Consider the following 23,893-nt stretch of genomic DNA (forward strand, 5'->3'; position numbering starts at 1 on the left):
TATAAAGCCTCTGGGGGAGTGTGTGTGTGTATAAAATGTTATCATGTATAAACAGACTGTTTAAATAAATGTATACTTTAAAAAATAAAGCTAACACCCCTGTATCCACCAGTCAGTTTAAGAAGCACCCTTTGCGCCTTACCCCAGTTACATTCCCCTCCTAGCCTCCCTCCCCCCCGCCCCCCCGCAACCATCCAGGTAACATCATTCTGACTTCTGTGTAAATAACTTTCTTTTTTTTATTGTTTAGGTAGCAAGCTCAACCCTAACTGTGTGAGGAAAAGGCAATATTGTCACTATTAGATAAAAGCTTCCTGGAGAAGATAATAACCCAGTTATTAATGGGTTTTTTAGTGGGAGAAGATAAGCTGAACAGTCTTTGGTTCGTGACCTGGCCTTGGCTTCTCTGAGAGAGTATAAGAGCCCCTTCCAGGGAAGTCAGGGTTCAAGGTCATGAGCGAGTCTTAGGAAACGGTTCACCATAGTCAGGACATCTGGCAGAGCTGTAGTTTGGACCAGGTACTTGACGGCTGACAGAAATATGGTCAAACAGAGTGGCCTGCTCTGCATTTTCTGCCTCTAAACTCACCTTGGCTTTCCTCCAGCTTTCAAGAGTAGGTCAAAGCAAAAATCTCTTGCATTTTCAGTAAAGTGCAAGTCTTCACTGATCCAGGCAGCAGGACATAGAGGGGAGTACAGGAACTCCATCCTATGGTTAAGACAAGCCAAGTATAGGCTCACTCAGGCATTCTGTGCTGAGGTTAAAAAGTGGGGATCTTGGTGATGGTAGTCCCCAGTGTGGCTATCTCTTGAGTCACTGTTCAATCTGAACTGATATCCCTCAGTACCTGATACACAGCTGTCATCCTGGGATCTCCCTTCATTGTCTTCTTGGGGATCTCCATTGCCTCTTTCCTGCATAAGATCTCCTGTTTCCTATCTTCCTCTTTCTTGGAGTAGTCTCTTGTTTTAGTAGAACAGTTCTCCAGGAACTTCTTAAGAAAAGGTGTATGGGAGGTAAAATTTTTTAGAGTTTCCATGTCTGAAAATGTCTTTATATTACTCCTATATATGATAGCGTTGCTGGAAATAGGTATCTAGGTCAGAAATAATATTCTTTCAGAATTTTGAAGACAGTGCTTTATGCTTCCAGTGTTACTCTCTGAAGACATTGAGATTCCTAATCTTTTGTACATGATCTGCTTTTTTTCTCCCTGGAGGCTTTTGGAATCTTCTCTTTGTCTCTAATATTCTAAAATTTTACAATGATGTGACTTGGTATGAGTCTTTTTTCAGCCATTGAGTTGGACATACAGTAGACTGTTTTATTCTAGAAACTCAGATTTTTCAGTTTTGGGAAATTTTTTTTTTTTAATTGTGCTTTAAGTGAGAGTTTACAAATCAGATCAGTCTCTCATACAAAAATTTACATACACCTTGCCATACACTCCTAATTGCTCTCCCTCTGATGAGATAGCACAGTACTTCCCTCCACTCTCTTTCCTCGTGTCCATTCGGGTAGCTTCTGGCCCCCTCTGCCCTCTCCTCTCCCCTCCAGACAGGAGATGCCAACATAGTCTCACGTGTCCATTTGATCCAAGAAGCTCATTTTTCACCAGTATCATTTTCCATCCCCTATCCCAGTCCAATCCCTGTCTGAAGAGTTAGATTTGGGAATGGTTCCTGTCTTGGGCTAACAGAAGGTCTGGGGACCATGGCCTCCGGGGTTCCTCCAGTCCCAGTCTGACTGTTAAGTCTGGTCTTTTTATGAGAATTTGGGGTCTGCATACCACTGCTCTCCTGCTCCCTCAGGGTTTCTCTGTTGAGTTCCTTATCAGGGCAGTCATCGGTTGTGGCCAGGCACCATCTAGCTCTTCTGGTCTCAGGCTGATGTAGTCTCTGGTTTATGTGGGGTTTTTTTTGTTCGGGTTCTGTCCCTTAGGCTCATAATTACCTTGTGTCTTTGGTATTTTTCAATCTTCCTTGCTCCAGGTGGGTTGAGACCAATTGATGCATCTTAGATGGCCGCTTGCTAGCGTTTAAAAGACCCCAGATGCCACTCTCCCAAGTGGGATGCAGAACGTTTTCTTAGTAGATTTTATTGTGCCAATTGACTTAGATGTCCCCTGAAACCATGGTTCTCAAACCCCTGCCCCCGCTATGCTGGCCTTTGAAGTGTTCAGTTTATTAAGGAAACTGCTTTTGGGTTAGTCTGTTTGTGTTGACCTCTCCTGTATTGTGTATTGTCTTTCCCTTCACCTAAAATGAAACTTATCTACTATCGAATTAATGAATACCCCTTTTCCTCCCCCTCCCTCCCCCATAGGGAAATTTTTTTTGGTTATACCATTGACTCTTTCCACTCTATTTTCTCTGGTCTTCCTCTGAACCCCCTGTTATTCAGGTGTCAGATCTCCCAGACTAGCCTCTAAATTTCTTTTTTTTCCTACCTATTTTCCTTTTCTTTATTTCTTTGCTCCCATTCCTGTGAAACTTCCTCAATGTTGTCTTCCTACCTTTCTGTTGATTTTTTTTTTTTAGGCAATCATGTTTTAATTCTTAGGAGCTCATTCTTGTTCTCTTCCCTCAGAGAAAAGAAATTGTTTGTTTCATGAATGCATTTTGTTATCTCAGGGGATTTTAATGGGAGGGTTTTTTTTTTCCTTCTCCCTTTATAGTCTTTGTTTTTTCAAAGTTGTTTTCCCCTCCATTTGTTTTAGACTGGTGCATGTCACAGACTCTCCACAGCTGTCTGGTAATTCTTGATTGTCAGCTTGTGATTAAACATGATCTAAAAAGCTAATTGTAAGCTCTGAGTCTGTGGGTAGGGCTTGTTGACTGTTGACTTCACTGTCGGGTTGACCTGGGTGGGCCATTCATTGGGAAATTCCCAATAATCAGAATCTTTAGGGTTTTTTTCTCTTCTTCTGGTCAGATTCCCCAAAGAAGAGTTTCCTGTCTCCTGACTGGAGGTTAAAAATCTTGCTGCCAGAGTTCTGGGAGCCAAGTAATAGAAGAGGCCTGAGTTTCTCTGAATTCTGCAGTCAGTATGCACACATTCACATAATCTGTTTTTAGTATGGTACTCATGCTGTCAAATGTGTTTGGCCAGCCTAGGGGCCCTCTGATTTACCCTGTCCAGATTTCCCTTCCTGGCTCCAGCAGAAGCAATTTGGATTTGGGAGGAGGGTGCAAATCTAGGAATGTAATTCTTCTTAAATGGTTTTCACCTGGTTTCTCCTTAGTTAAGCCACACACCACCATTCAGCCTCACTCCTTTGGCTCTAGTTACAGAGTCTTAAGAGAAATTGAGTTGGTTCTTAGCTTGCCCCTCTTCAGATGAGACTTTGTTGGATCTGCTAGGTTAGTTATCACTTGTCCATCTGCTTTTTAGCTTCAAAATTTTGTTGCTGTTGTCTCCCCTCTTGTTCCCCGAATCCTTGGGGGTTTGTCATTTTAGAAAGTCTCTCTGTATTACAGTTTTAGTGGGATTTCAAGTGAAATTAAAATTAGATGCATGTGTTCAATCTGCCTTCTTAACTTAAAGCATATGTTCTACTCTTAACACGTGCTGACAGAGGGATTAATATAAATCACCCAAGTTAGTGATAATGCCAGAAGAATCTCTTTTTTTGTTTGTTTTCTTCTCTTTTTTGGGGGGAGGGGGCGGGGGTTGGGGAGAAAAGGGTGGAGATGGGAGTTTCTGAATTCACTAATCCAAGCTGTACTGTCTAATAACAGCTCACATTTATTGAGCACTTTTCAGCATGTCAGACACTGTGCTTTGTATCCATATGCATTACCTAAATTAATCCTCATAATAACCCAATTATTATCTATATTTTAGCAGTGATAAAACAGAGGCCCAGAGAGGAAAAGTGACTTGCCTGAGGCCATACAGCTTGTACGAGAATTTGAACCTAAATAGGCTGATGCCAAAGCTTGTGCTCTTAATTAATATTACTGTACTATTAAATAATGGATATAAATGGATAAAGTCTCTTTGTGTATCCAGTTACATTTACTGTATAAGCCCTTCCAAAGCAGAGCTGTATAGATGGCTTGGAACATTTACTGGAGATGTCTAGGGTATGTTTTTAGATACCCAGGTCTTTTATAGATTTTGAACTGACAGGATTGTCACAGGAAGCAAAAGCAATAGTGAACTATACAATTGTGTATGGCTCTTTCCAAGATAAAACCTATGTGAACTAGTGCAGCCATTTTCCAGCCTCCAGAGCCCCTCTCACTGTATTCTTTCTCTTCTGTCTTTAAATGGTGTCCTGTGAGCCTGAAAGAGTTCACGTAATTTTCCAGGGCCAGAAAATTATTCCTTATACAGGGACTTTGAAATTAGAAATTAAAATGTATCACAATGTTTAATCTTCCTGAAATTGGTTTCCAGTCTTCAAAATACCTATCTTTTCCTTCCTCACATGGTAAAGGAAACACAGATATCTTACTGAGAAACTAAAAAGACCAAAGAATGCATATAAATGTTTGGAGAAAAGTCACATTATGAGTCAGGAGCCAAATCTTCTGTCTTCTAGACAGCTCTGACTCTCAGCTAGCTGGGGAAATCCATCCAGACCAGCAATGTCATCATTTTCTGAAAAGGCTGGATAACTGTGTGGGTGCTAATGGCATCAGAGGAGACAGTGGTGCAAAGGAAACACATCCCACAGTTGACAGGATGTTCCCAGAGCAGGAAGGGCATTTCTCTTCCTCAGTAGAATTGTTTCATTGACTAAGGACAAGATGAGATCACTGAAATCTTCCTAAAATACCAAAGACTGAGGAAAGTAGGATATAGAACATGGTGAGTCTGGTGTAAACCACTGGCATCACAGATGACATCATAATAAAGTAGGAGTATTTTGTGTAGTGGAGCCCTGGTGGGCAGTGCTTAAGGGCTTAGCTGCTAACCAAAAGGTCAGCCATTCGAACCCACCAGCCGCTCCTTGGAAACCCTATGGGCGGCTCTAGTCTGTCCTGTATGGTTACTATGAGCCGGAATTGACTGGACGGCAACGATTTGTGTGTGTGTATGTGAGTATCCTATATGTGCTTTCTTCCAAGAGATTCATATAGCTTTATAGAGTCAGTCAGTCATCAAATAGTTTTAAACCTACTGTACACAAAGCACACGGTCCCAGAGATGGAAATAGGTCTCTGGCTCAGTCTCAGCCGCTACTCTGGAACTACACCATCAAATAGTTTTAAACCTACTGTACACAAAGCGCATGGTCCCAGAGATGGAAATAGGTCTCTGGCTCAGTCTCAGCCACTACTCTGGAACTACACCATCAAATAGTTTTAAACCTATTGTACACAAAGTGCATGGTCCTAGAGATGGAAATAGAACTCTGGCTTAGTCTCAGCCTCCACTCTGTGGAACTACACCACCAGAATTCCGAGGATAACAGTCCTTGTGTACCGCCTGAATGGAAGCTTCCTTCTCCCTCCTTGCCCCAGTTTCTGCTTCTCCTCTAAAACTCTTTCTTTCTCACATTATTCCATTTCTCCCATTTTCATCAAATGCTAATCTATCTCTTATATGGCATATAACTCTTGAACAGTTTCAGCGAGGAGATGTTATTAATCTTTCTTAAATAGCTTCTCGCCCCCCCCCCCCACCACCCAGTAGCAACAGCTATCAAAGGTAGAACTGAGGCCAAAGCAGCAGCAGTGAGCAGCTGGCAAATGAAAGTGTAATGAGAATGTTTGAGACCAGAAGCCTCAAGCCACAACTTCGGTGGGCTTCCCAGGACTCTCTTGTGGCATTCTCAGAGGTGCATAGAAAAATGATGACTATAGCAGTCGCTTGAGGGCTATCTCTGGGACAGGTATTCTGTTCCCAAAACTTAGCTCAAGGGAAAAGTGAGAGGAACCCAAAGAAGGGAATGAAACTGGTTATTAGCTAACCTGCAGAGGGTAACATCATAGAAACAAGTAGAAAACTCCATTGTTCCAGGGTAAGTTATGGCTTTCCTTGTTTTTGTTTTTCTGTGTAGACTGTGGAGAGCATAACGCATCAGTTATAAACATTGCATTGTAGTCTTCTGAGTCCTAGAGCACAGCAGCCTCAATTGAGGTTCTCAGTCAATGTGTTTGACCCTAAAGTGGTTTTAGTTTGTGGGAAATAATTATCAAAATTAACTAATGCATATGAAAGAAGATCCATAGAATCTTTAGTTTTCTTGCTTTCTCTTGTCTGCCTTTAACTTAACTCTATCATATCTTGAAATCCAGCCAGACTGACATAGGAAAACCCCCACCCAGGACCATCCAGTTCAAGCCCCAAGTTACCTTGATGTTGTCTTTAGTGAAGCAATAGCATAGCGAATGAAGGTGTATTTTCTGGCTTTAGTCTCTCAAACAGCTGTGTGACTGGTATTAGAAATGGGTATTATTTTATGTTGGAATGGTGTGTAGGCTGTTCGTGGTTATTTTAAGAATTTCTCTTCTGTTTTTATGGAAGTTCAAATATCTCCACTTATAAATAACTAAAAACATTCTCATTAATATAAACATTCTATTTCAAACTAATATACTTTCACAGCTCAGGTACTAAACTGTAGCTTTGTGTATGTGCAAAGAGGAGGTGGGTCAAAGACTAAATCACTTTAGTTCCTCCTTGCCATGAGTATTCACATGATTTTGTCTGAGAGAAATGAGGCCTACAAAAGCTTGGCCCCATTAAAATGCATAATGCCTTGTTCCTCAAACGCCCCACCTGGCCCCGGTGTGTACTGTAACAGAGGCTGACCATCTTGTGAGAGGGAACAATTTCTTTATTTATTGTGCTTTAGGTGAAAGTTCACAAATCAAGTCAGTCTCTCATACAAAAAGTTATACACACCTTGCTATGTACTCCCAGCTGCTCTCCTCCTAATGAGACAGCACATTCCTCCTCTCCACCCTGTATTCCCCCTGTCCATTCAACAGCTCCTGTCCCCCTCTTCCTTCTCATCTCGCCACCGAACAGGAGCTTACCACATAGTCTCCTGTGTCTACTTGAGCTAAGAACCTGACTCCTCGGCAGTATCATTGTCTATCTTATGGGCCAGTCCAATCCCTATCTGTAGAGTTGTCTTTGAGAATGGTTCCAATCTTGGGCTAACAAAGGGTGTAGGGGCCATGACCGTCAGGGTCGCTTCAGTCTCAGTAAGACCATTAAGCCTGGTCTTTTTATGAGAATTTGAGGTCTGCGTCCCACTGTTCTCCTGCTCCTTCAGGGATTCTCTGTTGTGTTCCCTGTCAGGGCAGTGATTGGTGGTAGCTAGGCACCGTATAGTTCTTCCAGTCTCAGGCTGATGGAGTCTCTGGTTTATGTGGCCCTTTCTGTCTCTTGGGCTCATCTTTACCATATGCCTTTGGTGTTCTTCATTCTCCTTTGCTCCAGGTGGGTTGAAACCAATTGATGCATCTTAGATGGCCACTTGCTAGCATTTGAAACCCAGATGCCTCTTGCCAAAGTGGGATGCAGAATGTTTTCTTAGTAGATTTTATTATGCCATTTGACCTAGATGTCCCCTGAAACCATGGTCGCTAGACCCCTGTCCCTGCTACTCTGGCCTTCGAAGCGTTTAGTTGTATTCAGAAAACTTTTTTTGCTTTTGGTTTAGTCCAGTTGTACTGACTTCCCCTGTGTTGTGTGTTGCCCTTCCCTTCACCTAATTTTTGTCTACTATCTAGTTAGTGAATGTTCCTCTCCCTCCCCACCCTTGTAACCTTAGAATATTTTCTTCTGTGTTTAAACTTTATTTAGAGTTCTTACAATAGTGGTCTCATACAATATTTGTCCTTTTGCAAGTGGCTAATTTCACTCAGCATAACGTCTTCCACATCCTCCACATTATGACATGTTTCACAGAGTCATTGCTGTTCTTAATTGTTGTGTAGTATTCCATTGTGTGAATATACCATAATTTGTCCATTCATCCGTTGATGGGCACCTTGGTTGCGTCCATCTTTTTGCTATTGTAAACAGTGCTGCAGTGAACATAGGTGTGCATATATCTGTTCGTGTGAAGGCTCTTATTTCGTTAGGGTATATTCCAAGGAGTGAAATTACTGGGTCATATGGTAGTTCTATTTCTAGCTTTTTAAGGAAGCACCAAATCGATTTCCAAAGTGTTTGTACCATTTTTACATTCCCACCAGCAGTGTATAAGTGTTCCAGTCTCTCCACAACCTCTCCAACATTTATCATTTTATGTTTTTTGGATTAGTGCCAGCCTTGTTGGGTTGAAAACCCTGTTAAGTGCTACGGCTGCTAACCAAAGGGTTGGCAGTTCGAATCCGCCAGGCGCTTCTTGGAAACTCTATGGGGCAGTTCTACTCTGTCCTGTAGGGTCGCTATGAGTTGGAATCGACTCGATGGCACTGGGTTTGGTTTTTGGTTTTTGTTGGGTTGAGATGGAATCTCATTGTAGTTTTGATCTGCATTTCTCTAATGGTTAATGATTGTGAGCGTTACCTCATGTATCTGTTAACAGCCTGAATATCTTCTTTGGTAAAGTGCCTCTTCATATCCTTTGCCCATTTTTTAATTGGTTTATGTGTCTTTTTGTTGTTGAGTTTTGCAGTATCGTGTAGATTTTAGAGATCAGATGCTGTTCGGAAATGCCATAGCTAAAAATTTTTTCCCAGTCTGTAGATAATTTTTTTACTCTCTTGGTGAAGTCTTTGGATGAGCATAGGTGTTTGTTTTTTAGGAGCTCCAAGTTATCTAATTTCTCTTCTGGTGTTTGTACATTGTCAGTAATGTTTTGTATACTGTTTATGCCATGTATTAGGGCTCCTAGCGTTGTCCCTATTTTTTCTTCCATGATCTTCATCATTTTAGATTTTATATTTAGGTCTTCGATCCATTTTGAGTTAGTTTATATGCATGGTGGTGAGGTATGGGTCTTGGTTTGGTTTTTTTGCAGATGGATATCCAGTTACATCAGCACCATTGTTAAACAGACTGTCTTTTCTCCCATTTACCTGACTTTGGGCCTTTGTCAAATATCAGCTGCTTATATGTGGATGGATTTATGTCTGGATTTTCAATTCTGTTCCATTGGTCTGTGTATCTGTTGTTGTACCAGTACCAGGCTGTTTTGACTACTGTGGCAGTATAATATGTTCTAAAATCAGGTAGTGTGAGGCCTCCCACTTTGTTCTTCATTTTCAGTAATGCTTTACTTATCCGGGGCGTCAGAGAGAACAATTTCTACTTTAATCAAGCTCTACATAGACATCAGGTCCTTTAGAAAGAAGAAAACTATCCCACTGCTAAGTGCAGGAATCTGTGAATTTTCCATGGTTCCGAAGAGCTGTTCACACATTCACTCATTTATTTCACACATTCTGAATAGCGTCAGAAGCTGTCAGGGAATGAAACTACATACATTATCCAAGGAGTCAAAGAAAACCACACCCATTGCTATCAAGTCGATTCCAACTTGTAGTGACTCTGTAAGACAGAGTAGAACTACCCCACAGAATTTCCAAGGGTACGATCTTTACAGAAGCAGAAGCGGACTGCCATATCTTTCTCCCGCAGAGTTGCTGGTGGGTTCAAACCATTGACCCTTTGATTAGCAGCCAAGTGCTTATCCATTGCACCAACAAAGCTCCTTATCCAAGGAGTGCTGAACTCTTAACTAGGTGAATAGAATTGGGGCCCCTGTCCCTAAGGCTAAGATAAATTAACAGCTTCTCCTGACAGTCATTCACCTTGATTCACTAAAGGAGGAGAGGTTGAACAGAAGGTGGAGAGGTAGGTTGAGGAAGGAAACATATATCAGCACTAATACATGGCTTCCCAGGACACTTGTCAAATAGGTTCTTGGTTGTTTCCTAAAGTCAGTAAAAGGGGGTGAAATTGCCAGAAAGAACGGGCCTCGAAAGCCAGGTGGTTTTGAGATATATTCTTTCTAAATTGCCACACAGGTACACCTTGAATATGTCCCAAATTTCTTCTTCCTTCAGTCTTCTTATTCTTTAAATGAGAAAACAATATTGACTTCCTGCATAAGTTGCTGTAAAAAATAGTAGAAAATTATCAAAATCTTTTCATATGTAAATGGTATCGTTTTAGATTTTTATTGATTATGACTTGACAGTTAAAATTTCATAATACTGTTAAGGATTTTGTGTGTGTGTGTGTGTGTGTGTGTGTTTGTGTGGCTGCAGGGGTGGATGGTTACCTTATCCACATTTTACAAACAAGGAAACTTGAGCAAAAAATAAATAAATAGATAAAGTAAGGAATTCCTGGCTCAGGCCCAAACCCAAAACCACAGATACAAATATAAATTTGGAACGGTATCCTGAATTAATAATAGTAAATAGGAAGAGTGATATTAAGTAGATTATTGATGTTTGGATGATGGTTCCACCTGAAAGTGCCTTTTGACCAAATGTTAAAGTGGCACAAGAAGCCAATTGTCATCCACGGTGGCCATCTCTCCAGTTGCCTTCCCTCATTCTGCAGCCAAGATGCTGAGCGCTATAAATCTCTCCATGGTGCCTGCTGCTGCTGCTTCTGTGCATTCTGGCCTCTAGCCACCCCTGGGCTTTACCCAGTCTAGCTCTCTCTACGTGTCTGCAGTCAGCTCCCAATCCCTACACCAGCTGTGTCTGATCTGTACCACTGCCCTCAAGCTTCCTACTCCACCCCCCCTCACCATCACTCTGCCAATGACTCACCTCCTGTTGCACACAGAAAATAGAAGATATCAAGGAGAATGAGTTCATATTTCTACATACTCCACAGTCAGACACACACATACACGTTGTTGTTGTTAGGTGCCATCGAGTTGGTTCCGAATCATAGCTACCGTATGTACAACAGAACCAAGCACTGTCTGGTCCTGCGCCATCCTCACAATTGTTGCTGTTTGAGCCCGTTCTTGCAGCCATTGTGTCATTCCATCTCGTTGAGGGTATTCGTCTTTTTTGGTGACTCTTTGCTTTACCAAGCATGATGCTCCTGATAACATGTCAAAAGTACATAAGATGAAGTTCCACCATCCTTGTTCTAAGGAGCATTCTGGCTGTACTTCTTCCAAAACAAATTTATTCATTCTTCTGGCAGTCCATGCTACATTCAGTGTCCATCCTTTGTTCTCTTTCTTAGCACTTATTATGTGGTATTACATTCATTTGACTCCAAACTTCATTAGGTTAGGGATAAGTGTATCCCCAATACCCCTGTCTAGTGACTGACATAGAAGGTGTTCAGTAAATGTTTGATGAATGAACTGGCCTTTTCACTTGATCAGGACCATGATTTCAAATATGTAAATACACACACACACACATATATATACATACATATGCGTATACACATAAATATACACCAAAAAAAAAAACCGAGCTTGAATCGGAACAAATCTCAAAATTCAACTACTAATTTACAGGAAGCATAGAGGGTTAGAGAACATGTTACATGATACCATAGGGATGCAGTCAGCGAAATCGAGAATGTAGGAAACTAAGGCAAACAGCCACATTTCTTAACTGCAAGGGAAAAAACAAAATGGAGAAAGAGCTTAGAGATTTAAAAAGTCTCAAGCAATTGCAGTGTTGTCGTTGTTGTTGTTAGGTGCCATCAAGTCGATCACGACTCATGGTGACCCCATGCACAACAGAACGAAACACTGCCCGGTCCTGAGCCATGCTTACAATCATTGTTATGTTTGAGCTCATTGTTGCAGCCACTGTGTCAGTTCACCTCGTTGAGGGTCTTCCTCTTTTCCACTGACCCTGTACTCTGCCAAGCATGATGTCCTTCTCCAGGGACTGATCCCTCCTGACAACATATCCAGAGTATGTAAGACGCGGTCTCGCCATCCTTGCTTCCAAGAAGCGTTCTGGCTGTACTTCTTCCAAGACAGATTTGTTCGTTCTTTTGGCAGTCCATGGTATATTCAATATTCTTCACCAGCACCACAATTCAGAGGCTTCAGTTCTTCAGTCTTCCTTATTCATTGTCCAGCTTTCACATGCATATGATGCAATTGAAAATACCATGGCTTAGGTCAGGCACACGTGAGTCTTCAATTTGACATCTTTGCTCTTCAACACTTTAAAGAGGTCCTTTGTAGCAGATTTACCCAATGCAATGCATCTATTGATTTCTTGACTGCTGCTTCCATGGGTGTTGATTGTGGATCCAAGTAAAATGAAATCCTTGACAACTTCAGCCTTTTCTCCGTTTATCATGATGTTGCTCATTGGTCCAGTTGTGAGGATTTTTGTTTTCTTTATGTTGAGGTGCAATCAATACTGAAGGCTGTGGTCTTTGATCTTCATTAATAAGTGCTTCAAGTCCTCTTCACTTTCATCAAGCAAGGTTGTGTCATCTGCATAATGCAGATTGTTAATGAGTCTTCCTCCAATCCTTGATGCCCCATTCTTCATATAGTCCAGCTTCTCGTATTATTTGCTCAGCATACAGATTGAATAGGTATGGTGAAAGACTACAACCCTGATGCACACCTTTCCTGACTTTAAATCAATCAGTATCCCCTTGTTCTGTCTGAACAACTGCCTCTTGATCTATGTAAAGGTTCCTCATGAGCACAATTAAGTGTTCTGGAATTCCCTCTCCAATTGCAATGTATGGAACTTTTTTAGATCCCGATTCAAAAACTAAACTGTAAAAATTTTTGTAAGATTCAGGTAAATAGGAACACTGATTGAATATTTGATATTAAGGAATTATTTTTAATTTTTTTAGATTTGGTAGTGATATTGTACTTTTTTTGAAGTCCCTATATTTTAGAAATACATACTGACATGTTTATAAATGAAATATGATGTCTGGGATTTGTTTCAAAATAATGTGGGAGAGGGAAGTGTATGGGAATATAGATGAAATCAGATTGGCCATAACTGATAATTGTTGAGACTGGGTGATGGGTACATGGCAGTTCATAATGCTCTTCTGCCTACCTTTGTTGATCTTTTAAAATTTCTATAGTAAAACTGTTTTTAAGTTCTTTCCTGAAGACGTCCCATAATGAACTTTCTTATATATGAGGTACATTGATTGTAGTTATCTTGACTCAAAATTGGAATAGAATTTCTAATTTCTGTAGACTTCAAATCCAAAGGTTTTAGAATCTTTGAAGATCTACAGTCCATATAATCCAGGAAGTGCCGGAGGTCACAGAGTGGGAGGTAAAGGGTCAAAAATAGGGAAAGGAAGTTACACTTGATTTTTGGAATTACTCAGACAAGCTCTTGCTCGCATCAGCTTCTCCCACCTCCCAGGCAGCTTTTCTACTTCCTGAGCATCCCTACGCACAGTTATTTCTAATACATGTAGCCTGCCAACCATATTTTTACCCTTAGCTCAGGAACTACCTTTCAGCACTTTTATATCAAAAGTAAGTGTATCACTTCTAAGTTTAAAAAAAAAAAAAAAGTCTCTTTATCTGTTCCTGCAGGAGATAAATCAAATTAGGATGGAAGCCAGACCAGAAAATGGTTGTACCAAATATTGACCTGAGATTTATTCTCACTCTTCTGGTTTTTGGAGAATTATCTTTTAGAAACCTTGAGAAGCAATGGTAGAAAGAAAATTAAAATTTAGTCCAGACAATAATCAGAATAAAGCAAATATAGTGGAGAAAGGAAGAATATTTAAAGGAGAAATGATTTTGTAGAAAAGAAAAGTGAAATAGTAGGGAGTATAGAAAACAAAAATCCTAAATCAGGAGAGAGGAAAAAAAAAAACAGAGTTCCAAGGTGATGAGTCTGGCATGAGAAAACTGCCCACTGGTGTGATTTTTGACTCCATCTCCTCATTCTAACAGGCTGGGCCAGGTAAGGCTGCCCCCTACTACTAGCAGGAGGTATGGATTGGTGAGGACCAGTGATGTCTTGTTGTGAGGTGAGGGGACTGCAGGGAAGTGATATCCGATCCCATGGTTAACATTGAGGTACTGGGTACCCAGGAAACCTTGTTACTTCTGGAATTAACTTAGAATTTTAAATATGCTCTAGAATGAGCTGTTCTGTTTTTTTGTGGCCTAGATTCAGACCCCTTAGGCAAGCCCAGAACTGTCCCTACTATCTCTGAGTTCCCTAGGTTGAGAACAGCCCAAGGTAGATCTAGGTTTCTCTGTTCAGGACTGCCCTGAACTCAGGGAAACTCTTCCTGGCCTCGCATCTAAACCTATTCCCTGTTTATAGTCTCAAGGAAAGGATTGCCTTTTATGAGGTATAGACCATTCTGTATGCATTGGATTTGTCACACACCCCTTTGTCTTTCCTTAGAAGGAAGGTCCAGTTGTTGTTGGGTTTTTGTTTGTTGGTTGATTTTTTGTTTCGGTTTTCTTTTTTGATTGTTTGTTTACTTGTTATTTTGAGATAATTGTAGATTGATAGGCAGTTGTAAGAAATAATACAGGGAGATCCTGTGTATCCTTCACCCGGTTTCCCCTAATGATACCATCTTGCATAACTATAGTACAGCATCACAGTTGACATTGATACAGTTAAGACACAACATTTCCATCACCGCAAGAATCCTTCACGTTGCCCTTTTATAGCCACGCTCACTTCCCTCCTGCCTTCACCCCTTCTTAACCCTGAACAACCACTAATTTTCTGTCCATTTCCGTAATTTTATCATTTCAAGAATGTTATGTAAATGTTATTTTAAATTCCTACCAGCAATAAATGAGTAATCTAGTTTCTCTGCATCCTCACCAGCATTTGGTGTTACCACTGTTTTTCATTTTAGCCATTCTGATAGGTGTGTAGTGATATCCCATTGGGTTATAATTTTCATTTCCCTAATGGCTAATGATGTTGAACCTCTTATCATGTGCTTATTTAACATATGTACATCTTTGGTGAAAGGTCTTTTGCTCATGTTCTAATTAGATTGTTTCCTTTTTTGTTGAGTTTTAAGAGTTCTTTATTTTTTCTAGACACTAATCCTTTGTTGGATATTTGATTTGTAAATATTCTCTCCCAGTCTGTAGCTTGTCTTTTTATCCTCTTAACAGGGTCTTTCACAGAGCAAACATTTTTAATTTTGATAAAGTCCAGTTTATCAGTGTTATCTTTTATGGATCATGTTATTGATGTCAAATCTAAGAACTCTTTGTCTTGCTCTAGATCAAAAATATTTTCTTTTGTTTTCAGCTTTCAGAAGTTTGATCATGATGTTTCCTTGCATGGATTTCTTTTATCTAATATGTGGTTCACTCAGCTTTTTGAATCTATTGGCTGATGTCTCTTGTCAAAGATGAAGTGCTTCCAGTCATTATTTCTTCAAGTATATTTTGAGCCTTACCTTTTTTTCTCCTCTCCTTCCAGGGCTCTAATGGCATGAATGCTAGATTTTTGTTATTGTTGTTGTTATAGTACCACAAGTTCCTGAGGCTCTCTTCCTTTTTTTTTTTCCCCCAGTCTACTTTCTCCCTGTTGTTCAGATTGGTAATTTTTGTTGTCCTGTTTTCCAGTTCACTAATTCTTTCCTCTGTCTTTTCCATTCTGCTGTTGAGCCCATCTACTTTTAGTTTAGTTATGATTTTCAGTTCTGAAATTTCCACTTGGTTCTTCTTACATCTTCCTCTTTTTTGTTAAGACTTTCTTTTTCTTTCCTGAGCCTTTCTATTTTTTCAAGCGTGTTCATAATTGCTTATTGAAGCATTTTATCATGGATGCTTCAAACTTTTGTCAGAATTCTAACATCTCTGTCATCTCCTAGTTCTCGGTTCTTGTTATAATGAGTGATTTTCAGTTGAAACCTGAACTTCTTCATACTGTGTTTTGAGACTCTGAATCTTATTTATTTTTATTGTGCTTTAAGTGAAAGTTTACAAATCAAGTCAGTCTCACACAAAATTTTATATATACCTTGCTATATACTCCTAGTTGCTCACCCTCTGAGACAGCACACTCCTTCCCTCCAGTCTCTCTTTTCATGTCCATTCGGCCAGCTTCTGACCCCCCCGCCCTCTCATCTCCACTCCAGACAGGGGACGCCAACATAGTCCTGTGTGCCTACTTGATCCAAGAAGCTCATTCTTCACCAGTATCATTTTCTATCCCATAGTCCAGTCCAATCGCTGTCTGAAGAGTTGGCTTTGGGAATGGTTCCAGTCTTGGGCTAACAGAAGGTCTGGTCTGGATCTTATTTAAACCATCTATTTTAACTGGCATTTTCTGATGATGCTGTTAGCAGGGGAAGGGGGAGGCACCCCCTCATTACTGCCAGGTTGAGGTAGAAGACTAGATTTCCCACTTGGCCTCTGTTGACAACCGAGGGGAATATCTTTATTACGACCGGGCAGAGGTGGGAGTTCTGGCTCTTCATGTATTCCCTGCTGACACTGCATTGGGCTGGCCTCATTAATACTACCCATTGCCGTCGGGACTCATAACGACCCTATAGGACAGAGTAGAACTACCCCATAGAGTTTCCAAGGAGTACCTGGTGGATTCGAACTTCTGACCTATTGGTTGGCAGCCGTAGCACTTAACCACTACACCACCAGGGTTTCCTCATTAATACTAAGTGATGGTAAAAGTCCTGACTCCACTAGGTTTCCTTTGGCACCACCCTAGGAGAAAGATGGGGTGGGTCACCTTGCTACTGCCAGTGGCAAAGGAAGTCAAGGCTGCCCACATGTTCTCCAGTGACACCATGGTGGGTAGATGGCATGCTTATTCTCAGCTGGCGGTGTTGAAAGCCATAGCTCCCTACTTGGCCTTCTGTGCCACTACCTTGGCAGGTGTGTTGGGGCACCTTGTTACAGCCTCACGAAGGTGGGTGTCTAGGCTCCCTGCTTAGCTTTTGCTGGCATCAGTGGATGTGGGGCCATAGTTTTTTCTGTGGTGTTTGGATAGAGCAGTTATTGCTAAAAGCTTTCTGTCTTGCCAGACTGTCTTTTTCCTGGTCTTTTGGCTAGAGAGAGCAGTTTTGCTGGGACTTTTTTCATCCACACTCACTGGCATTTCTGGGTTGCTGGCTTCTTCAGTTCCCACTACCCGCTGCCGTCGAGTCGATTCCCACTCATAGCGACCCTATAGGACAGAGTAGAACTGCCCCATAGAGTTTCCAAGGAGCGCCTGGCAGATTTGAACTGCCGACCTTTTGGTTAGCAGCTGTAGCACTTAACCACTATGCCACCAGGGTTTCCTCTTCAGTTCCAGTCTGCGATATATGAGGAAAAAAGGAAACCCAGGAAATGCACTACTATGTCATTCCTTGTGTCCCAAGGCCCATAACCAGTCTGCCTTTTTCTCTCTACCTTTCAGAGTCTTCTTATGTTTGTTCTGTGTTTAATGTCCAGGGTTTTTAGTTGTGCTTAGTGGAAGGAATAGGGGAGACTACATCTATTCCATTTTCTTAGAAGTAGAAGTCCCTCCTTGGTTTTGTTTTTTTTCTAACATAGAATGAAGGTGAATTTTCTATTTCCTTAGCATCCTGGGTATCTTGCAACTTTGAACCCATTGGATCCAGCCTTGATATTTAGCCCAGAAATAGTGGGCTTATAGCTGGGTTGTCACAGGATTTTAGGCGAGTGCCTTTATTTCTGTACACTTCTTTCTCTCTTGTGTCTTTTGTTTATTCTCCTTTGTTTTCTTTCTTTTTCAGAGAGCTGCTGTTAGTAGACCTCTGAGCCACAAGATGGCATCCCAGAGTAGTTCAAGCTAAGGCTTTCCTACTCTTCCTTTGGCCCCCTTCTTTATCTTAATATTAGTAACCTAATATTAAGTTTGTAATCAAGGTCATTACCTGAACCAAGCAATAGCTGTGAAGAACCAATTGCATTTCCTTTTAAGCCATGTCTTCCAGTTACATAGAAACTTAAGCAATCAGTATCAAAAAACTGTTTTTGTTTCAATTGTTTATTTCGCATTTTTACAATAACTTTCTGGAAGCTCTTATGGAAATTAAAAAATATTATTATCATTTCAGTTAAAGAGTTAGTTGCCATTTTGTATCTGAGATTGTATCTGGGCTCATTGAAAATAATCTGAAATCTCAGCATAGCTTTAAAAAATTAATGTTATGAATGCATTCTGAAGGAGATGTGTTCTCAGTGTCTTCTGAGGTGTTTGAATCTGTGAGATTAGACTTAGTGTTGGTATTTTCCTTTGATTACTAGCCTAACTTATAAAGTTATAGCTTATAAAATTGTATAAAATGCCTGGAATAAAAAGACTGAAAAATACATATTAACAATCTTTGGGTAGTAAGCTATGGGTGGTTTCTTCTTTCATATTGTAGACTACATTTTTTCCAAGGCAGCAGCCTCAGCAGTGGAGTCATGACATGGAAAAACTGGTTGAAAAGTCACTATCTAGTCCAGCCAGTTAGAAACGTTTTAAAAAAAGAAGTAGAACTCTTTATTCAAATGAAAACTTAGGAAAATACCAAGGTATAAATGCACAAAGATTGAGCTGTGTCAGTTGAAACAGGGTTGGGGGTATGTAGGAGCAAAACCCCAACCCTCCGGAACTTCCAATCTCTCTCCCAATGATGTCTAGGGAACACATTTTAAAAACAACGAATCTAGTCTGTGCTTAGAAAATCCCCTTGGATCGACTGTAGCCTAATCAGTGGTCAGATGTTAAACATTAATTCATAATAAGCAAGCATTTCTCTCAGGCTTACAAAGATGGGAAATTAAGGAATTTTTTTTCTTACCCCTTACCAGAAAAGAGTGCTTCACCAATGAGGTTAGCAGCTGGAAGAATTGCACTGCTTATTTGAGATTCTTCTCTTGACCTTCTTGGGTGCTGGCTTTGTGTTTTTTAGCTCTTAAATGTGGTCTCTCAGCTAGCCAAGCAGAATCTGCGACTGCTGGTCCTGGGCAGGAAGCACATGCTAAATCAGCATCCCCGGTGGAGAAAGGATGAGATGGAAAAGGTGCAAAAGCAAGCAAGCTGTTTCTTTGCCGATGACATGTAAGTATTGAAGGCAATAGGTAAATTACCCTAGGCTCCAACCATCTGCTAGTTAGTTACCTCCTTTTGGCATTTTGAAAATGCATGCTAGTACGTGTATGTATACTCAACCTCATTCCAAAAAAAGACTTGAGGCAACTTACAGAAATACAGCTTCTATAGCAGGAAAAACTTAAAGAAATAGATGAAGAAATCAGGGTAAAGAAGAAATGAGAGGAAGATGAAGTCAGGGGTAAGATTAGTAAACAGAATGCATACCATAGGTCCTAAATAGGTTATTCTTTAAACAACAAATATGAGCACCTTCTATGTTCTGGAGGAACAGTAGTGAACAAGATAAAATCCCTACCTTCTTGGGATTTACAGTAAACAGGTAAAGAAATACATAATGTTAATTTCAGACAGTGATCAATACTATGAAAACAATAAAGCAGAATAAATAAATAGAAAAGGAGGGATTTGGTAGTGGGTAGATCAGAGGGTAGTAGATGAGTTGGGCAGGAAAGGCATTTCTAATGGGAAGTAGTGACCATTTGAGAAAGGGGGAGGGGAGGAACATACCAGATAGAGAGAACAGCAGTATTCAAAGAACTCTGAGGCAGGAGTGAGCTTGGCATGTTTGAGGAACAGCAGTAAGGCCAGCGTGGATAGGGTATTGCAGCAAGAGAGAAAGTAGTAGGTTCCGAGGTCAGAGAGAAGGCAAGGACCACATTACAGAGTACATTGTGGGCCTGGTAAGCAAGCAAAGGGCCTGTATTTTCTTCTAAATATAAAGAGAAAGTTTCTCTGAGCTACATATTTGACCCTGAGCTTCCCTGGAAACTGAAGGAACATGGAAAACGTGGTTAATAACAAAATTTACGGTGTCCATAAAGTAAGAAAATCCAGTTAATCAGGAGGAGCACAGATCAACAACCCATACCAACTTTTAACGTGCATTGAGTTTTTCATATTATTTATGCTGCCAAAAATTTATTTCTGACTTTGCATGGATTATGAGAGTTTGTGCTTCAGACTCCAAGTCTAGGTTGCAGTAGTTTGAATGTGATAACTTCAAGATTCACCAGCATTCCCAAAAATCATTTATTCTTAAAAAAGATAAAATGGCATTCATGCATGAAGCAGGAAGCTAACACCTCATCCAGATCCTTTTTTAACTTTAGCTAAGTCTTTTTTTATTCAGGGGAGGGGCACTTCCGTTTCTTCAAGAGTAGGAGACAATAGCAATGCTTTTCGTGAAATCACTTTAGGCAACACTGGGTTGGCATTGGGAGAACAGGATTAGAAATTAGTCTACCCACATTTAGATTATGGCCCTGTCACTTCCTATTCAGGAAGGTGTCTCCTTTTCTTCATACAACAATCTCCATGGGATTGTTGTAAATATTAAATGAGATAATACATGTAAATACACATAGCCATCAAGTCAATTCTGACTCACAGCAACGCAATGGCACAGACTAGAACTGCCCCATAGGGTTTCCAAGGCTGCGATCTTTATGGAGCAGACTACCACATCTTCCTTCTCTGGAGCAACTAGTGGATTCAAACCACTGATCTTTGTGTAAATAAATATGTAAAATTCTTGGCACAACATCAAATACCTGGTAAACATATATGTTAGTTGCCATCATCATCATCATCATTATTAGATGGAAGAATTGGATAAATGCAAAGAGTTATAACCAAGAAGCCTGTTGGAAACTGGCCTCATTGCTTGGTTTGGGTTCTGTTTTTATTGCACCAGCTAAAGCTCCAAACTCACTTGTAAAGGTTGATTCACTGATCTTCTATGGCTTCAGGTTTGAATGTTTAAATTTACACCAATTTTAACTCTATTTTCCACTAATGTAGCGTAAGGAGCCTTTCAAACATACACTGAAGTAGAATAGTAGAGTGAACCCCCATGTAACTCTCACCCATCTCCAACAATTACCAGCATTTTGCTGATCTTATTTCATATATCCCCCCTTTTTCCTTCCTGGAAAATTTTAAGGTAGATTCCAGTCATATTATCATTTCACTTGAAATAATTCAGTATAACATGAGCTTTAATTAGTCCTACTTTGGGTACTTTGAATCCAGGCATAAGGCTTATGACATGTTGCAGTCCAAATCCTCCTGGGCCAAGGTAGGTAGTTACTGCTATTTGTATAGTGCATACACTCAAATGGTAAGTGCTGATGTTGAGGGCAGTGCTGGAGACTCTGGGTTGCTGGCTCTTCTCAAAGCCAAAGATGCTTTCAGGTGCTGATCCAGGTGACTGCCCAAAAGCTGCTTTGAGATACCAATTAGAGCTTTGGGGTCAGCCAGTTATTGGATGGCTTGAGGAGAAAGTGTCATTCTCCTAGGAGCCTTAGTCATCTTTGGGATGATTTTTTTTTTTTTTTAATTTGGGTTGAGGGAAGGGGTAAAAAGATGTGCCCTTGCAGTGGATGTGGCAAATAGGAAAATATCCCTGGGAACGCAGAGAACTAACTTTGGAATGTGAAGAGGGAACTGTGAGAATTCTTCATTCCAGTAGGCGAACCCAGTTGAGCTGTTAGTGCCCCATGCATCAGCATGCCCTCACCTCAGTTCTCCATCTGTGTTCTAGATAGCATTGCCTACCCACTAAGGATTTCCAGGTGAGTCATAAATAACACTGAGGTCACATCTGTTGAGCATTCAGAGCACCGTTGAAAAATAGAAGAATAAAAGGCATGGAGACAAATGCTGCTCTCTGCCCCTTCAGGGCTCTGCTTGATTGTGTCCTTTCTCTATGCCTGGCTCAGCTCAGAGGATGATCCGTACCTTCTGTATGCCACGCTGCACTCAGGGAACCACTGCAAGTTTATCACAAAAGACCTGATGCGGGACCACAAAGCTTGTCTGCCTGATGCCAAGACCCAACGCCTGTTCTTTAAATGGCAGCAAGGACATCAGCTGGCAATTATTAATAGGTTTCCAGGATCAAAAATATCCTTTCAGGTATGTTATCTGTTCTCTGCATAATGTCAGTAAAGTAATAGTAAGAATGTGGCCTAGTAACAGAATGTTGCAGCTAAGCTAGTTGAAAATTCTGAACATTTTATTTTTCTCGATTTTAGTTTGGTATTTGGAAATAGTTCCTAGAAACTGAGTCTCTGCCATAGCAAAAGTTTCCATAGGCAAACCCCAACTGAGCTGACATATTGTAAACACCTGGGATGACATCAGTTGTGATTTCAATTATGTCATCAGTTATGACTTCTCATACGGTTTTTTTTTTCCCTCAGTTTATTTGCAGCAGCTTGTGATCGCTTATCCTTGATGGCTTGTCATACTGTTCTACTTCTGCTGTTGTTGTTAGGTGCCGTTGAGTTGGTTCTGACTCATCGTGACCCTATGTACAACGGAATGAAACACTGCCTGGTCCTGCAGCATCCTCATAGTCATTGCTATTTGAGCCCATTGTTGCAACCACTGTGTCCATCCATCTAGTTTAGGGTCTTCCTCTTGATGTCGTTCTCCAAGGACCGGTCCCTTCTGGTAACATGTCCAGGGTACACATGACGAGATCTCGCCATCCTCACTTCTAAGGAGCATTCTGGCTGTACTTTCCAAGACAGATTTGTTTGTTCTTCTAGCAGTCCATGGTATATTCAGTATTCTTTACTAACACCGTAATTCAAATGCATCGGCTCTTCTTTGGTCTTCCTTATTCATTGAGGCAATTGAAAATATCATGGCTTGGATCAGATGCACCTTAGTTCTCAAAATGACATCTTTGCTTTTTTAATAAAATTTGGCTTTTTAACTTCTGCTAAGTAACTCCTTTTCTCTGTTTAACCCACTTCTACGACCTGGGTCTTAATTGAGTTCTCCTTTGATTTCAGTTTGTTGTTGTTGTGTGCCATTGAGCTGATTCAACTCATAGAGACCCTATATGACAGAGTAGAACTGCCCCATAGGGTTTCCTTGACTATAATCTTTACAGGAGCAGATCACCAGGTCTTTTTCTCCTGCAGGTAGGCTGGTGAGTTCAAACTGCCAGCCTTTTGGTTAGCTGCTAAGTGCTTAAACATTGCACTACCAAGACTCCTTTATTTGAGTTGTGGTGGTGTCTTGTGCCATTGAGTCACTTTCAACTCATAGTGACCCTGTATGACGGAGTAGAACTGCCCCATAGAGTTTCCCAGGCTGTAATCTCTATGGAAGCAGATCACCAGGTCTTTCCTCCTGTGGAGTGGCAGATGCATTCGAACTGCTAACCTTTTGGTTAGTAGCCCATCTCTTAACTGTTGTGCCACTAGGGCTCCTTTATTCTAGTTTGTGTTGTCATGTGCCACTGAGTCAATTTCGACTCATAGAGACCCCATATGACACAGTAGAACTGCCCCCAGAGGGTTTCCTATGTTGTAATCTTTACAGAAGCTGATCGCCAGGTCTTTTCTTCCACAGAGCAGCTGGTAGGTTTGAACCACCGACCTTTTGGTTAGCAGGCGAGCCACCGGGGCTCCTTTATCCTAGTTTAAACCCATTGCAGTCATGTTGATTCTGACTCATTCTAGTTTAAATCAAACCCATTGCCATGGGGTTGATTCTGACGTATAAGGACTATACAGGACAGAGTAGAACTGCCCCATAGGAAACCGATTTCCAAGGCTGTAAATCTTTGTGGAAGCAGACTGTAACATCTTTCTCCTGCGAAGCAGCTGGTGCGTTTGAACTGCCAACCTTTTGATTAGCAGCCTTGTGCTTAACCACTGCCCCCGTCCCCCCCAACAAGGAGGATACCTCTTGTGTGAGAAAAAAGGAAGAAAATCCAAAGGCGAGTTATTACAGAAAAACGTACTGGCCCCTGTTAAAATATAGTTCAATGGTCCAAAAATATACAAAACAACAAATTTACAGAGAATATGATATCAAATGATACCCTAGAGATGCACTCAGGGAAACGAAGACAGGGAAGACTGTGGGAAACAGGACAACTGAC

At 40.9% G+C, this 23,893-nt stretch overlaps 1 protein-coding gene across 7 annotated transcripts in view; it reads left to right on the top strand.

Annotated features, from left to right (window-relative positions):
• PRORP (protein only RNase P catalytic subunit) overlaps window positions 1-23,893 on the top strand; it is a 146,488-nt gene that overhangs the window by 121,052 nt on the left and 1,543 nt on the right. For all 7 annotated transcript variants that reach the window (XM_023546108.2, XM_023546110.2, XM_023546109.2 and 4 more), the window contains exons 6-7: window positions 18,788-18,936; window positions 21,711-21,906. In XM_023546108.2, coding sequence (XP_023401876.2) covers window positions 18,788-18,936; window positions 21,711-21,906 — 345 coding nt within the window. The remainder of the gene's footprint in view (window positions 1-18,787; window positions 18,937-21,710; window positions 21,907-23,893) is intronic.

The sequence above is a fragment of the Loxodonta africana genome, chromosome 10 (assembly GCF_030014295.1).
Source record: "Loxodonta africana isolate mLoxAfr1 chromosome 10, mLoxAfr1.hap2, whole genome shotgun sequence".
Classification (NCBI taxonomy): domain Eukaryota; kingdom Metazoa; phylum Chordata; class Mammalia; order Proboscidea; family Elephantidae; genus Loxodonta; species Loxodonta africana.